This window comes from Haliaeetus leucocephalus, unplaced genomic scaffold, assembly GCF_000737465.1.
Source record: "Haliaeetus leucocephalus isolate CR32 unplaced genomic scaffold, Haliaeetus_leucocephalus-4.0 Scaffold362, whole genome shotgun sequence".
Classification (NCBI taxonomy): domain Eukaryota; kingdom Metazoa; phylum Chordata; class Aves; order Accipitriformes; family Accipitridae; genus Haliaeetus; species Haliaeetus leucocephalus.
Window position 1 is genome coordinate 2,769,858 of NW_010972798.1, and position 15,839 is coordinate 2,785,696.

The following is a 15,839-nucleotide window of genomic DNA, read 5'->3' on the forward strand; positions in this document are numbered from 1 at the left end:
GCTCCCCCTCCCCAGCCTTTTTCCTGACGGATCCGCCTCATCTTCACTTGCCGAAGGAAAATCAATTTTCAACAGGTTTAATTAAAATTAATCAGTCAAATTACTTAATATTAATTGACTTATAATTAAAGCCAGAAAGTTACCTTGGAATCAGGAGAAAGGATGTTCTCTCAAATCGGTTTAAGGATGCATATGGTTTCAGAGCAATTACATTAAAATAATGGTTTAAATAAAACAAAACAGAGCTTGATTAAAGTGTTGCTTTCTTGCTGCTGCAGGTGACACAGTCTGGACAAGCTATTTTCTTCTGCAAATTTGCTGACCTTTTTAAGGAATATCATTTCAGTTTGACACTGCTTTTGCTTTCTGGAAGGCCAGTTTGCTTTAGTTCTAACAACTGTGGCATTAAAAATCCACTAGTATAAAATGGAAATCTATCTTATAGAAGTTATAAATATCGAAGTGAATGTTTTTAGCACGTTTAGATGTTCTGTGAATTTGAAATGAAGCAGATTTTTTTTTTTCCAGCAGAAGTGTAAGAAATTGTTTTAGGAAATATTTTTTCCAGTACTGCCATCCACTGTGGCAGTATTTGCATTTATCCAGAGCCTTAGTGGGACCAGCCTGTACTGGTAAATTCAGAGAGAGAATTCATATCTGAAACCATGTATTTGTGACAATGCTTAAAACAACTTTTTCATGCTCCCTTAAGACCTAGGTTGTTTTTTTGGTTTGCTTGTTTTTTCCAGTAGTAGCATTTTTGATGCATCTAGACTATTGTTACTGGTGAAAGAGCAACACTGTGAGCTTTGGGACCTTTTCTCCTGCTTTTTTTCTGGGCTGACTTAATTGAAGCAAAGGATACCTATGGAATTGCACGTACTTTATTACAGGTACCTGACAAGTGAAAGACCCATGTATGATATAAATGAACGTTTAAAAACAGAGCCTGGGCCCTGATTTTCAAAGATACTGATTCCCATTGACTGCACTGAGACTTGTGTGGGCTCAACAGCTGTAACACACAGCCCACTTTTGCATCTTTGAAATTAGATTTGCAGATTGGGAGCCAGAAGCTAAGTAGTCATGTTTGGAAATACCGGTTGGGTGGGGTTTTTTTTCCCTCTTTCTCGCCCGCCCGCCCCCCCCAATTTCTGGTGCACGATGCAGGGTTAAAGAAGACTACTTCTTGGTTACTTTTGATAAATGACACTAGTTTTCTTAGACTACAGCTGCAGACTGCAGCAATGTTGCAAAAGCAGTTTTGCAGCGAATGATTAGGGCATCCTTAGATACATATGAAGAGATGCTGTTTATATTTCATGTGAATCATATGCAGACTGTGGGAAGAAAAATGAGGCTGAGGATAATCATACTAAGTGTGCTGGGAAGCAGGGTTTGGCTGAACACCTCTGTTTTGTGATTAGCTGAAGTAGCAACGAAAGCCATCAGAGAGTGTTCAGGCTGTTTAAGGCTGTAAGTTGTGTAGAAGCAAGGAGGAGAGCTGTCGTCCTGATACTGCTGTGGTTATCCTACCTCTTTTTCTACGGTGGGGTAAGAAGATAATATCCTAGCTGTTGATACTTAAACATCCTTAACAAAGTGGGTTTGCTCTGGATTATTTGGCTGGAGGTGGAGCAGTCTGCTGAGGAGGGTTATTTAAAGACTGGGACAGAGCTGTAGGCAGATAAATTGATTTGCAAGTGAATGGAGGATTTGAACATGGCAATGGTGGTAGTTTTATTTTTTTATCAGTTTGCATATTTAATATCCACTGGCATACACACAAGCATAAACCACTCTAATTGTTCAAATGGAGTCTGGGGAAAAGAGAAGAAAGCAGAAGCTTAGATATGGTCTCAGTTCGTAATGGATTGGCTTGCCTTTCTTTATTAAAAGCAAATATACATTCCTTTCTAATAGAGACGTGGAGCTGTATTACAGATCCTTGGCTAGCTTTGAATTATTTGTTTGATGTCATATTTATTATGTTTTTTTAATCACATGAAAAAGAAACTATTTAAAAATTAAATAGAGAAAAAGAAGGGCAAAAAGAGACAGACATTCTTTGAAAGCAAATAATGAAAAGACAACATTTTGTCAGAGATTCAATAGAAACCTTTGTGGATTTCCTTTAATAAAGGATAGGCAGTAATCAATCTGATCCAGTAAACAATATAATTTCCGATTAGTCCCAGGTATCCATCCGTGGTAAGGATAACAGGTAATGATAAAAAATAGATCCTGGCTGATGAATAAAGCCTGAATAAAAGCATATTTCCATTACTGTAGCCCTGTTTCTGAGCTCTCCATTATGAAGGAATGTATGCATTCAGAGGGGGATGCCTACCCTGCTACCCGGTCGTTGCAGAAGAGTTTGTATGGGAGGGAGGGAGTTAGGGGATGCAAAAAAACCCCAAGCTGATGGGGAAACTTCATCATGTATTGCATATTGAAAGCACATCCTGTAGTTTTAATGACAAATGTTGACATTACATTCCCCAGAATGACTATTGAATTATCACAATTACAAGGGGAAATTGTGTTGACTTCTTGGTGACTCAGCTCCACGTTTCTACCTGCCTCTGAAGACCCCACATGTGTTCCAACAGGCTTAGTTTTCATAATTATTAATTGCTGGTTAATGATGTGCTGCGTATTATCCAGGCGTAAAAAGTGACTAGTTGGCTACTTAGTACCACGGTCAAGTTTTTCTGCGCACCCAGTCTACTGTGCCACTTTTCACTAAAAACAGGAAGGTGACGTAAAGGGACGCCATCTGTGTGAAACCACAGGGCACCGTGTCTACTGTAAATATCCTTATGGTAATCAAGCCATGTAAAGGTCTGGGCTGCATACATCAGTGTAAAATGTTTTTTTCCACTGCTGTGGGCAAATAAAAGATGAGGCCATTAAAAGAGAAGCAATTGGAGTTCCCCTTCCCCCATTTGTTGAATTCTTCTGTTTTGTCCTTATAAAATTTTCTGCATAATCAGTTTTAGTGCTGCCTTTGGGTAGTCTGTTACTTTCCATTGATGCTTGGTTAGGTCTTCTGCACCATATTAAGGCAGAATGTAATGCTTGGAAATTAGCAACATGTGACTGTAAAATCATAAAAGTGATCAAGGACACTTCACAAATATTATATTTCAAGTGACTCATACTCCTTTAACCAAGCAGAGAACTTAAGTGGCAATTTAAAAATATGTTTTCTAAATTTCCTCAATCACATCCTGCCTAGAGATGCCATTAGCCCACTTGTTGAACTGGTTCTGGGAATTTAATGAGGGGAATACGTTTCTGTTGTATTTCATACTTTTCTTTAATTCCATCTTGTCTGAAGCTTTTAAGTTCAATACCTGAACTTAAAATCATTCTTCAACTTCTGCTTTTCCAACCCTGTTTCCAAAAAAGCACTTGAAAGCAGTAAAGTGTGATGTAGGCACATAGCATTAGAAATATTCATGAGGAGAAAAGGGCAACGTATTTAGAAGAAACCTTACTACATAGGTATACTGAATATTTTGACATCCTCAGACCTGTGTAAAACTGGCATTGTGGGATGGAGCTTTTGCTTCTTCAACTGGTTTCTCAAAGATGAGTTGTTTCTGTGGAGACTTGGGCCCTGAAATAGTTGCCACGAGACCCCACTGCTGGCTTAGGAAACACTTCTGTCGCCGGAGTCATGGTCAGCATGACCAGGACATGACCACAGGGAGACCTGAGACTAGTTGCTGTAACTTAAATAAGTATCTTTCTCACAGATAGTGGTAGAAAACGAAAACAGGACAAGGAGCTGAATAATAGGAGCTGCACATGAAGTCAGATGGAAAGAGTAAATCTTTGTAGACATTTAATGGCGTTATATTCTAAGCTTTTGGGAAATTTTATTTGAAATTTTTTTACAACAGTAAATATAGTCTGTGCTATATCCTATTTCTATTTCATGTGAGAGAAAAATTCCCCGTCTATGGCACAACACTTTACTGCTACCATTACTGCAGACTTTATAGATCAGAGATGTGTCAGCATGTTAGCTTTAGCTGTGATGCTTTTTTTGTGTGAAACCTTATGGGCCTTGCAGCCGCTTTCTCATACTGACACTCATAAAACGTTCAAGTTCTCATATTTATTATTTAATTTGCTTCCTATATAAAGCAACAGAGCTCTTCGATACATGAATGTGAAGCCAAAAATGACAGGCAGGCATGAATGGGACTAATGAGTTTTAATAATGCACACATTAGAAACTGCTAAAGGAAGTTTAATTAAGAAAAACAAGTTAAGCATGAAATTCATTTTGGAACAAATACAAGTAAAGTCACAGATGTACAGAATGCTGCATCACAGGAAATGGACTCTCAAGTTGATAGATCCCTATAATGCCAATATTGCACTCGAGATGTAGTGTGCACTCTACAGTTCTGGAAAGCATGGTAACACCATTCAAGAGCACTTTCAAAGTTGAGTTAGAGATGTCGGGTTTGTGATTAACGAATTATATTTATGCCTCTGTGGATTTTATGATGAGTTGGAATTTGATCCCAATTACCCTGATGGAATTGAGACCAGAATCTGATCAAGTAAGAAAGCATTTGCTCTTTTTTTTTTTGCCACAAGGAAGTTTGTGTTTTGTTTTGTGTGTGGTTTTTTTTTTTTTTTTTTAAATTCATCTTATTGAAGAGCTAGTTATTGATCTAACTCTACAACAAGGGTTTTGTATGCTTTGGAACCGTTATTGTACAGTATCCAGGTAGAAAAGCAATTCATAGACAAATCTGAGTTCATGCAAGCATCTTTGTTTTCAGAGCTCTCTCTCAAGAAATGGTAATAACTGTATTTTAGCTTTTTTTAATCTTGATTTCCTAATGTCCCCCAAAATAGGAAAATAAAAAAGTGGTATCTTTCTTATGAATCTGATATGAAAGTTTGCCTTAGGTGATGAACTACTAGCATTAAAGATAGAATTATTGTTGATATTATAATTGTATTAAAGGTAGGAAAGAAAATCCAATTTACTTTTCTCATATGATTAATCCCAGTGAACCAAGGGTTAGCCACAAATATATATCAGGTAATGAACTTTGTTACTAATTCTATAGCTTAATTTTTCACCTGCAAGAGATGATAAAAGAACACTTAGTTTCAGGGGCATCTGGGTGGTTTCTGGTATACTCTGTTAGAGTGATCAGATGGGAAGCATGTGAATGTTTTATAAAGTGTTAATCAAAGCAAGTTTAATCCACTTGACATTATGATACACAATATGCAGATTTCAATACTGAAGATCTTAAATGAGAAACATCTGGGATATTTTATTCTCCACTGTGACCTCTGATTAACATGAGTTCAGCTGAATTTCTACAGTAGGTCAAAAAATCTTCATGTCCTGAAGCACGCTACTGCCATCAACAGAATAGCCATTTGTTCATTTAGCTGAATAGTTACAGTACTCAAAAGTGAGTATAATGTGTGGTCCATTTAAGAGTTAACCGTAAGCTGCTAAAAGGAATAAAGGTTCACTTCAGTGCCCATTATATTCCAAGCCAGTGCATCTGCCATTTTTAATTTAAATCTGTATTACTTAGCTGTCTAAAACTTTACACATAAGTGACAGAGTTACCCATTCTTTCTGTTATGGGTAAAATCACCATTTTGTTACCTACTTACTGTGCAAAATGTCAGACAGCTATAGTCCACATTAAAAAATTGTAGCCAACTTCTGGTAATATAAACAATTACTTCAGCTAAGAAGTAGAACCATTTTAAGAAAATGATTTATTGATACGAGTAAATGGAAGATAATAAGACTTAAGTGACCCCCTTCTTCTTATAGGTTTAATTTGTCTAATTCAAAAACAGCTTAATAGAAAATTATGATCAGAAGTCTTCCTATTTTGGCAAACTAAGTTGCAGAAATTATTTAAAGGGATCTTTTGATCATGAAAATACTAATTAATAATGAGTTAGTATTAGTGAATATTCCCACTAATGGGGAAGAACAAAAATATAGCGAGGCTGAAAAATGCATGACAATTTAAATGAGTCTGATAACATCTACTCGGTTCAGTTCAAATTTTTGCTAATTTGTGGTGCACTGCGTGAATACTGCTTTTAAATATTGTATTTTTTCTAATTTGGTTGTAAGGTTTTGTGTGTTATAAACATAACGTTAAATCATAGAATCCTAGAATGGTTTGGGTTGGAAAGGATCTTAAAGATCGTCTAGTTCCAACTCCTCAGCCACGGGCAGGGACACCTTCACTAGACCAGGTAATAATAGAGGTAAATGTGAGAATGGCACTGAGGAATCAGTCTCTCTGATCTGGGAGTGATTATTTACACAGCTTGTAGCATCTGGAAGTCCTTACCACTGAGTTGTTTGCGGACACGTGTAGCATAACACTTGTAATCTCGTACTAATGTGGGGTGGGACTGTGACCCCATCAGAATAATGTCTTATTCGTACCTGTGTTGGCGATCTCAGCAAGGTTGTGCATCTCAATAGGGCTGGATTTGTAGCTGCTTTCTGGAGCTTCCAGACCTGTAGCTGCTCTCTGGTGGAGGGGGTGCTGGCATGTGGGAGCTAACCAAACCCAACCAGAGCTGTACCCTTCTTAGGTGTATGTATTCAGGGTTGCAGTTTCCTCCATTATCGCTTCATACACCTGTTTTTCTAAAATGCACGTAGTTAATTTCTTGAACTAAATACATGTAAATCCCTTCACCAAGTATTTATGGAAATACCCAAGAGCAGGGTCTGTTTCAAAATCTTTACTACTCTATATAGAGAAAATATGCTGTATTTGACACAACGCTTCCCTTTGCTAACTTGAAACGTGAAAGAAGAGATGGGAAATTCTGCGATGCGTCTCTTGAGGATTTGTCTGATCGTGTTTACAATTGGTGTGTCACACCGACCCAGCGTTCACCCTGGGTCAGAGTCTTTCCTTTAATGGCTTCTGTTCCACTGGCCACGTTCCTGTTTGGCATCGTAGCGTATTTTAGAACACGGATTTCTTTTTAGAGACATGAAACATCTTTGGGCTCTTAGTTCTAAGTAGAGACTGTTGTAAGTAAAAATGGATGCAAATGTAGTTGGTTCTGCAAAATAGCATTTGTGTTTTGAAATGAACTGGCATTGTGTGGTGTTCAAAACTCTTACATTCGCTTTCTATGAGTATTTGTGCAATTGGGATTTACTCGCAAAATTGAGGTGGAAGGGAATTTTTAAGCATGAATGTCAAATCACAGAGTACATCTTCAGCTAAAAAGAAAACAGCTGGTGGTGTAAAGATACCATAACAATGCCTTTACATGTGCTGAAACTGGCATATGGCCGGAAGCCTTGGGTGCCACCAAAGGTTTTATTAATCCGTTGGAGCTATTGACAGGTGGTGCAGTTCAAGACATCCCTTAAGATTTGAAGCTCTGTGCACGAGCAACAAAGAGGAGTTTAGCTGCTGCACTTTGCAGCAGATGTGACCTGTTGTGGGATGCCCTATGTCATTGGAAATGCAAAGATGCACTGAAGTCATCTTGGGTTGTTCGCTCCTCGGCATACTAAATGCCTTTCTAAAGTATTTCAGAATCTGAGCTATAAAGTAATTTAAATTCAGAAAGGAAGATAATAAAATAATAGATGATAGAAAAAATCTCTACATAGTATAGACTGTTCCAAAGACCATGAAAGACTTTATCAAATACCTTTTACAGGAGAATTCATTTGTGTTACCACAGGGAACAATTGTGATCCTCACATCTAGACAGTAATAAAATCTGAAAATGTTTCTCCTCCTCCTCAGATCCACAATATTTTGATGCTGAAGCTTGCCCCAAATTGATCATTATTACTCTTTAGTTTATTCTCCTGCCCATCTCCCTGACCATTCCTGCTCCTGTTTATTGCTTCTCTTTTCTTTCCACTGATTCCTGTTTAGTCAAGTCCAGATACCAAGGGAAGGTCCTATGTAGATCACCTGCTGGAGGACTAAGGAAAATTTGGTCCAACATTGACTCTCAACAAGTAAAAAATATGCGCCAGGCTGGCTTCCCTGCTTGCCTTTCCACCTAGTGCTGGAAATAAAATTTTGGCATAAGAGTCTCAAAGGATTTGAGTAATCTCTTTATTTGCATGAGTTTGTATTTTTAATGTTACAGCTTCAGGGCAGCCAATGACAGGCTTGAATGTTTGACCTCTCAGTCTCAAAAGTAAACTGTTAGCCATTTAAAAAGAAAGCTTGTGCTGGAAAAAAAAAGCAAATCCAAAATTCAAGTTAGAAACACAATGAAAATCTGTTGGTTCCAATTCGGCAAGTGCTTTACAGTTTACTGTCCTGTATAGCCCGTAAATCTATTCACTGAAGATAGCTCCTACCCAACAGTTAACTAATTAAGTATAGCCAAACACAGCACTGAGTTCTATTCTTACCTTTTGAGCCTCCTGTCTCTGTCTTAGAGTAAAACCTTGTCCATGGGAGGCAAACCAGAACTTCAGATCACAGCAATGGCAAAACAGCTGATGGACAAGTGTAAAACTATAGCCCAGCTCTCGGATTTGCTTTGAATTTACATTTACATTGAATTTACCATTTTAGGTATCAAAAGTGTCTTAAAAAGTTGTCTTAGATCTGAAAACAGGTCTAAGACTTTTAAAGTGGAAGTGCTAAATGAATTATCAGTAGCATCTGGGTAGTTTTCCACATTGAACCAACTCAGCAGCTTGAAAAGAAGGAGGATGCTATGGTTTGGCACAGCTACGTTGAATTTGGTTTGCCCTTAGAACTTCCCCAGACCATGTGAATTAGCAGGAGGGCTACCGAGATTAAGTTCCTGCTATTTACAAGTTTGAGTTTGAGAAAGAAGAGAGAGTGCATTTTTCCACTCCTGACAGGAAAAAAACCCACAACAAACCGAAAACCAAACGTGGATTTTAAGACCTAGTGGAAAAGGTTTAAATTTGTGGCGGTTTTTGAATACCACTAAGGAATAAGCTTCCATCTTTCCGTGACCTACTGTACATCACCTCAGAAGAGCAAAGTTGTACTAGGTGCCTTCTGCTCTGGCACCTATCTACGTACTCTGTCTTTACTATTTATCCAGTAATATCCTATGGCCTTCAAAATTTGAAATGCAACAAAGCATTCTGCCAAGAGGCAATTGTCTGCATGCCATTTTGTGTAAGTTTATTAAACTAAATGCAAACACGTACATCAAGTTTGGGGAAATATTTTCTGCAGCTAAATTGGTGCGTTTCCAGCAAATGCTGAGAATTTGAGGCTGGAGAATGAAGGATATAAGCCTGTTTGTTAATGCAGTTTCACAGTGAAGGTGTTAGAATTAGCAGAGAAAGAAAGGGAGAGAGAAAATTGCGGAAAAGCTTCATCTATCTCCTTATTGCCTCCTGAGATAGATTGTTCAGAGCTAAAGGAACACTAGACATGAACCAAATCTCCTGCTGTCCTATATAGCTTTTACAATCTCCTTTTTAATAACCCAAACTGCAGGGTAGTCTGACTATTAGACAAGCCGTTCTTTTGAATTCTCTCTACAATGTGTATAGACATGATAAAAAAAACAATTCTCATTAAAGCTGCCAATGCTGTTTCAAAAGCAGGTGGTTTAAAATGTTTCCTATACAAAGCAAAACACATTTCTTGTGCATTACACACTGCTTAATAGGGAGTGTAAGATTACGCCGCTATGTTGTGTATAACACTGCATCTTAATAGGATATTGTAAGTTGTGTTGGAAATATGTTTAACAGGAATATGGAAGATATGATGATACGCAGTGAGCTATTTTCTGAAGTGCTGGAACATAGCCTTGTGTGACAACCTCTGAGCTGAAGTAGTTGAAAATAGGATCTGGAATTTGCCATTATACCGTCTCTGATCCTAACTGATTATTTTTCTAGGATATTGTTCAGTCAGCATTCTACTGTCAGATTTCTGCTGTCCTATGGGAACATTTATTGTTTATGTTATAAATTAAGGATGGTAGGGATTGAGTGCATTCATCATGCATTTCAGTTTTCACTAAAGTCAATAGTTTAGAAGGAATGCAGGATTGGCCTGAAGTAAAAATCATGATATACAGCTCCATCCCTGAACTGTCTGTTCATATCCTTTTCCCAATCAGTTTTGAAAAAAAACGCTGAGGTCCACTTATACTTATGTGCAAATTCAGAGTTTGCCATTCACTTCAGTGAGAGTGGATTTCGGTCCTTCGTCGATGTGAACTTTTCACTCTGTAGGTGTTTTTCATTAGCAGTCAGAAACTTGTGGAGTAAGAAAACCATATAAAGCATGGTAATTCAGGTTATTGTGAATAAGCACAGTCATTCATGTTACCCTTACAAATATATTCCATTTGCCTCAATGTTTTAATCAGAAGCTGTACTTTAAAATGAGCAAAAAAAGTTTCTGTGTAATATAATCTGCTTTTAATGAAATAAAATGCATTTGAGTCTTCAGTATGCCTGCCTATCTTAATTTCACTATCTTCTGCTTTACGAAATAATTACTTTTGTTTTGATAAATCAACTTGTGCAAACAAGGTGAAAATTGATTATGAGCTGATTAAGTTAAATAAAATATCAACATAAACACTTACGTAATGTAGCCTGGCAGCAAAGTGCTTATTCTTAAAAAGGTGAATTTTAAAGATGTATTTTCTGAGAGTCCTGTTTCTTCTGAAAAACCTCTATAAATTCAGTAGGTGACATTATAGATAATCCAGTAATCAGTGTTTCACCCACCATTTCATGGACCCATAAACTACTGCAGTTTTACTTACATGACTCTAGCAACTATTAATGTATGTAAATAACTTGTGAAACATCTAGTTATCACTCTGCTCATATTAGCTCTTTCATACTAATGATTTATTTTCATTTTCTCCAGGATATAGACCTGCGGCTAACTGGATTTGATTTATAAGAGGGGATTCTGCAGTAAATGGCTGCTCTCTTCATATTGCTGCTATGGAAAACAGAATTGTCAATAGGATGTAGTCTGATAAATAGTGCTGAGTGAAGATGCAGCTTCAATAAGTGTGAAATCAATGGAAGATACTTACCGCATGAAAAGCCTTTTGAGATTTTTCTGACAGGCACCTATTTAGGAAACTTGATCTGTTTCCTTCGGCTGCCCTGTTTTTACACCAGTGGATACAAATCAGATTGCTTCACTGTAGTTACACAACTAATGTGGGACCATGGCCTTTCCAAGATCCATGTGGCTGAACTGTGTATGGAGAGCAATGGTAGTCCGCCTGTTACACATGGGATTGAATGCCACTTTTGCTTTTTGTATACTTGGATTTTTGCTTCACGCTGCAGCTGTGTCCTCCCAAAAATTGGATGATACCAACCCAGTGGTGACCACCAACTTTGGCAAGATAAGAGGGATTAAGAAGGAACTTAATAATGAAATTTTGGGGCCCGTTATTCAGTTTCTTGGGGTTCCGTATGCTGCCCCTCCAACAGGGGAGCGCCGCTTTCAACCTCCTGAGCCTCCGTCTCCCTGGGCAGATATCAAAAATACCACTCAGTTTGCTCCAGTGTGCCCCCAGAACATTATAGAAGGCAGGTTGCCTGAAGTCATGCTTCCCGTGTGGTTTACTAATAACTTGGATGTAGTTTCCACCTATGTACAAGATCAGAATGAAGACTGCCTCTATTTAAATATCTATGTCCCAACCGAGGATGGTGAGTTAATAGCAGGCGAAACAGGGAGATCTTTTTATTTTCCTGTTCTACGTTCTAACAATATTAATTCACGTGTACTGGTAGCACGCATGGCTTCCTTTGTTTGCATGCCAGCCTATTACATGTATGCATGCTGCTTTTCTGTGTATGCATCTGTCCTTGTTTTTGGTTTTGGTTTTCTTTCTGTCTACGCTCATTTTTTTTCTTCCACAGCACGTGTATTTTTAGGTCAAAGTTGGTACCTAATTCTCATTGCCACCCACTGACTTCTGGGAAGATGCATCAACATCTTATCCATTGCATGTGCAGGCACAACAAGTTGAGAATCTTCCGCACCTAATAAAGCAGGTCATATTTAAGTTAGATAGTGGTGTTGCATGCTCCTACTGTCTGTGATGGAGCTCCATGTTATTTTCTAGTCTTCTATTCATTTTTCAGTCAAAAGAATATCCAAGGAATGTGCCAGAAAACCCGGCAAGAAAATTTGTAGAAAAGGAGGTATGTATAAAGTGGACAAAAAAAAAAAAAATGGGGGAAAGATCGAAACCTTGCAAAGGAAGAACGACTAATACAGCTCAAAGAGGCTGATTTGATGATGCTGTGAAGTGAACCGTTAGGGACTGTCTTGCCCTAACGAAGCCAGAAAGGTATTTAAAGAGAGGACCGTGTAAAACAGATGAGAAGATAACATTTGTAGAGCCTGAACTCAGTTGCACCTGATCATCTCTCTTGCACTAGCTCACGCTGACCTTATTGGCAGCTTCTCTGTCTTGGCCTCGTGGTGTAGAGGAGTGTCTGTCACTCGTACGTAGATACAGTATGTTGTATATGCATGCACAGGAGGTAGCTCATATGCCTGGGGCCTGGTACTATTGCCGTTGAAGTCGCTGGTACGGCTCCACAGCTCTATATTCAGTCGTATAGCATAATGACTACAAAGTATTGTAGCAAAGCAGAGCTGAAAATCTGCATTGTCTTTCTACGTGATACACCCTATTTTCTTGGAACGGTGTTAACTTTCCTGAAACGTAGATGTGAAACACTTTTTTTCCCGTTTACACGCTTCTAAAAGTGAGCGGTGATTTCCTTTATTATGTGATTACAGCTCTCTCTGTAAAGCCGAAAATCTCTTAATAGGGGTGTAGAGAAATGTTAAAATATTGTGACATGGCACTTTGGAAACTAGGCTGCTTTTGGAAGCTTTGGAAACTTGGCTTCTACCCTTCTCGTGTTAGATAGTACGGGAGAATTTGCAGATTTCTTTGTGAACATTTGCAAGTTCCCAATGCAATTGATATGCGATAGAGAAGGTATATTTTGGTACTGATTTAAAGCAGGTATTTGGTACTAGTTTAAAGTACTAATTTTGTACTACTTTACACATTTGTTTTACGTCAAATGATTTTTCTTTACTGTTTTCTTTAAAATGAAGTGTTATTTAATAGCTGGACTACGTTTGAATCTAGAATACTTTTTAGGGTAAACAAAGAGTAGTGTGGACATACACGGTTGCCTGTTAGCTGTAATCCATACTTTTTATATCAGTTGCTATGGGTCCCTGTTATTCCAGAACAAATACATTTTAGGAAAGTGTCACGGCAGGAAATTGTTTAGAGTTGGGCAGAGTTCAACTCTGTAAACTCTGTATTAGGTTTTTAAGGCGATGACTAGGCATCTAAATGAAGCTGGCCTTATTTTCCAAGGTTTTTGCTCTTACAGCTTGTGCTGACTGCTAGGTGTAGCTAGTTGTTAATTATTAATTGTTAATTGTAGTTGCTCAACGTCTGCTTTTTTAGATGTCTAAATCCACTTTCAGTGACTTAAGGCTGAAAATTTGTTTTTAAAGTGTCGGGCTCTAAGGCAACTTTTGAGGTAATGTTTTCTCTATTAGGGAATTTTTGCTCAGTGCTGTAAAAGTACAGTTGTTTAAGCTGGATTCCCAAAGTTTGAAGCAAAGATAAGCAGGCTACTGTGAGCAACGTCACTTCTTCACACATCATTCAAGTTAGAATAACTGCTGTCATTTATATGCATTCAATTAATGTGCAGTGCTGCAGCAGTTATTACGCAGTTCATCAAGCGTGTGTAATTAGCTGAGCAACTTTCACTTCCTATCACCCAGACACTGACTCACAAAGTCATGAAGATGCAGATCTCCATCATTGTTCTCAGAAAGCATCTTTTCCTATGAGAGAATATTAAAAAAAAATAAAAATCAGAAAAATAGCAAAAATAAAGGGAGGGAAAGCCCCGCAGATGAGAAAGTCATGTTTATTGTCCTGTGAGCCTGAAGAAGAATAAAGAGAGAGTGACTTAAAATTCAGCACATACCTTTCCAGTTAAATTAGTTGCACACACAGCACAAAAAAAACCAGAGAAGCTTACCTTTTCCCGTTGACAAGTGCAGAGAGCTCCTGAATACCTTCAGCCTGGGCAGTTGGCATAGCTGTAGTAATCTCTGTTATCAGAGTAACTCATGCTCTACTTGGCTGTATATGACTGAAGATTGTCCTTGGCTTAGGTTGCCCCCCATACCTAGTACTAAAAGGAATCGTGTTGTAGAACAAAGTTGCGATAAAATCACAGCAGCTTGGAAACAGCATTGGTTTTGTATGAGAAAGAACAAAGGCCCAATATTCTCTCTTTTGCTGGATTTTTAGGTTGCAGTCATTTCAGTACATTTAGTGATGAAAATTACTGGAAGGAGAAAATACAAAAATAAGAGGCAGGCTTTTACACTGTCTTTTTAATTAATAAAGGATATCTAAATTCGAAGTGACTGAGCCAACAACCGTATGCTATCGTATATATTGTTTGATTCTTTCTTATTACATGAACTAGATTGAATTAGGTAAATAAATTAGTATCTATACTTAATTGTCAGCTGAGAGACATGAGAAGATTCAAGATTTTGAAGAACAGGGAGTAATCTGATGAGAAATGAAAGAAATTCTACCCATGAGTCATGGCAGAGATCGTAACGAGCATTATAACCGTTACCACCTGTTGGTGGGATTTGGATATGCACACTGCAGACACTACAAAATGGGAGGCCGGAGTTGGGTGAAAAGGAATGAGACAATATAGCATGCTTTTTGCTAAAGATAGATGCCTGTATTTCAGTATACTTCATCTTCAATTTGCTGATTCACTAGATAAAGAAACATCATCTGGTTTTGTGCCTTTTGCTTCAGGTACGTGAAGGTCAGAGGTTACTAATGCTGTGATGGGCATGCATACAAGCAGAAACCTCTCTGTTTGCTAGCGCTGGTTTTAGGAAATCTGTGCAAAGGCATCTAATTAATTTTGTGGGTTTTTTTTAGAGGCTAGACTCCGTAATTCTAAATTTTAATAGAACCTAGGTTATATTGTAGGTAACACCATTTTACTGACTGATATTAATTATATTGTCGATTGCAGGGTATTTCCTGAATTTCCTGACAAACTTTTGCATCATTTCTAGGGGATACCTGAGTGATTTTGCACTCTGTTTGGTATTTCAGATCTCTATTTTACATTATAGTCAAAGCACAAATATTTTACTTGTGATCCAGAACGGCAGGGTGACTTACCATCTCTTAGGAGGACTGTACGTCCTGCTTTAGCTGCATGCCTCTGCTTTTTTAATACTGTCTATTAATTTCTTTGCATTGCAACAGTTTGCACCATGAATTTCCTACTTTAATGACAACTACATAAAGAAAAATTTAACGTGATCACTAATACGACCACTGAAATACGACCAGGTTTTGTGTGTTCTGCACTTGGGATGGTAGTATGCTCTTTCTTATGAACCTGTACTAAGGCCTTCATATTGCCTGAAGATAGCTGAATGTGGAAATGTGAAGGTGTAGTTTTTGCAGAGGATACGATTAGTATTTGTAGGAGAATTGGGAGTAGAATAAGGAAAGAAATCACTTGATCTTTACTTTTAGGTTTAGGAATTATCAGTGGCTAAGAGACCGCCCAGTTTCAGTGCCTTCTTCACATGTGGATTCTGTTTCTTATTCTAGTCGGTGCAGTGAATAAATTTTAAATGCAAAGAATCATGATCTGAACTACCTCATTTGAGAGTGTAGGATTAGACAGCTCTATTAATATTTATGCCTCCTAATGGGCTACTTGATTT

At 37.9% G+C, this 15,839-nt stretch overlaps 1 protein-coding gene across 1 annotated transcript in view; it reads left to right on the plus strand.

Moving 5' to 3' along the window:
- NLGN1 (neuroligin 1) overlaps positions 1-15,839 on the plus strand; it is a 327,757-nt gene that overhangs the window by 609 nt on the left and 311,309 nt on the right. Inside the window, exons 2-3 of the mRNA XM_010572906.1 lie at positions 10,905-11,710; positions 12,149-12,208. Of these exons, the coding sequence (XP_010571208.1) occupies positions 11,218-11,710; positions 12,149-12,208 (553 nt within the window). The 5' untranslated portion in view covers positions 10,905-11,217. The remainder of the gene's footprint in view (positions 1-10,904; positions 11,711-12,148; positions 12,209-15,839) is intronic.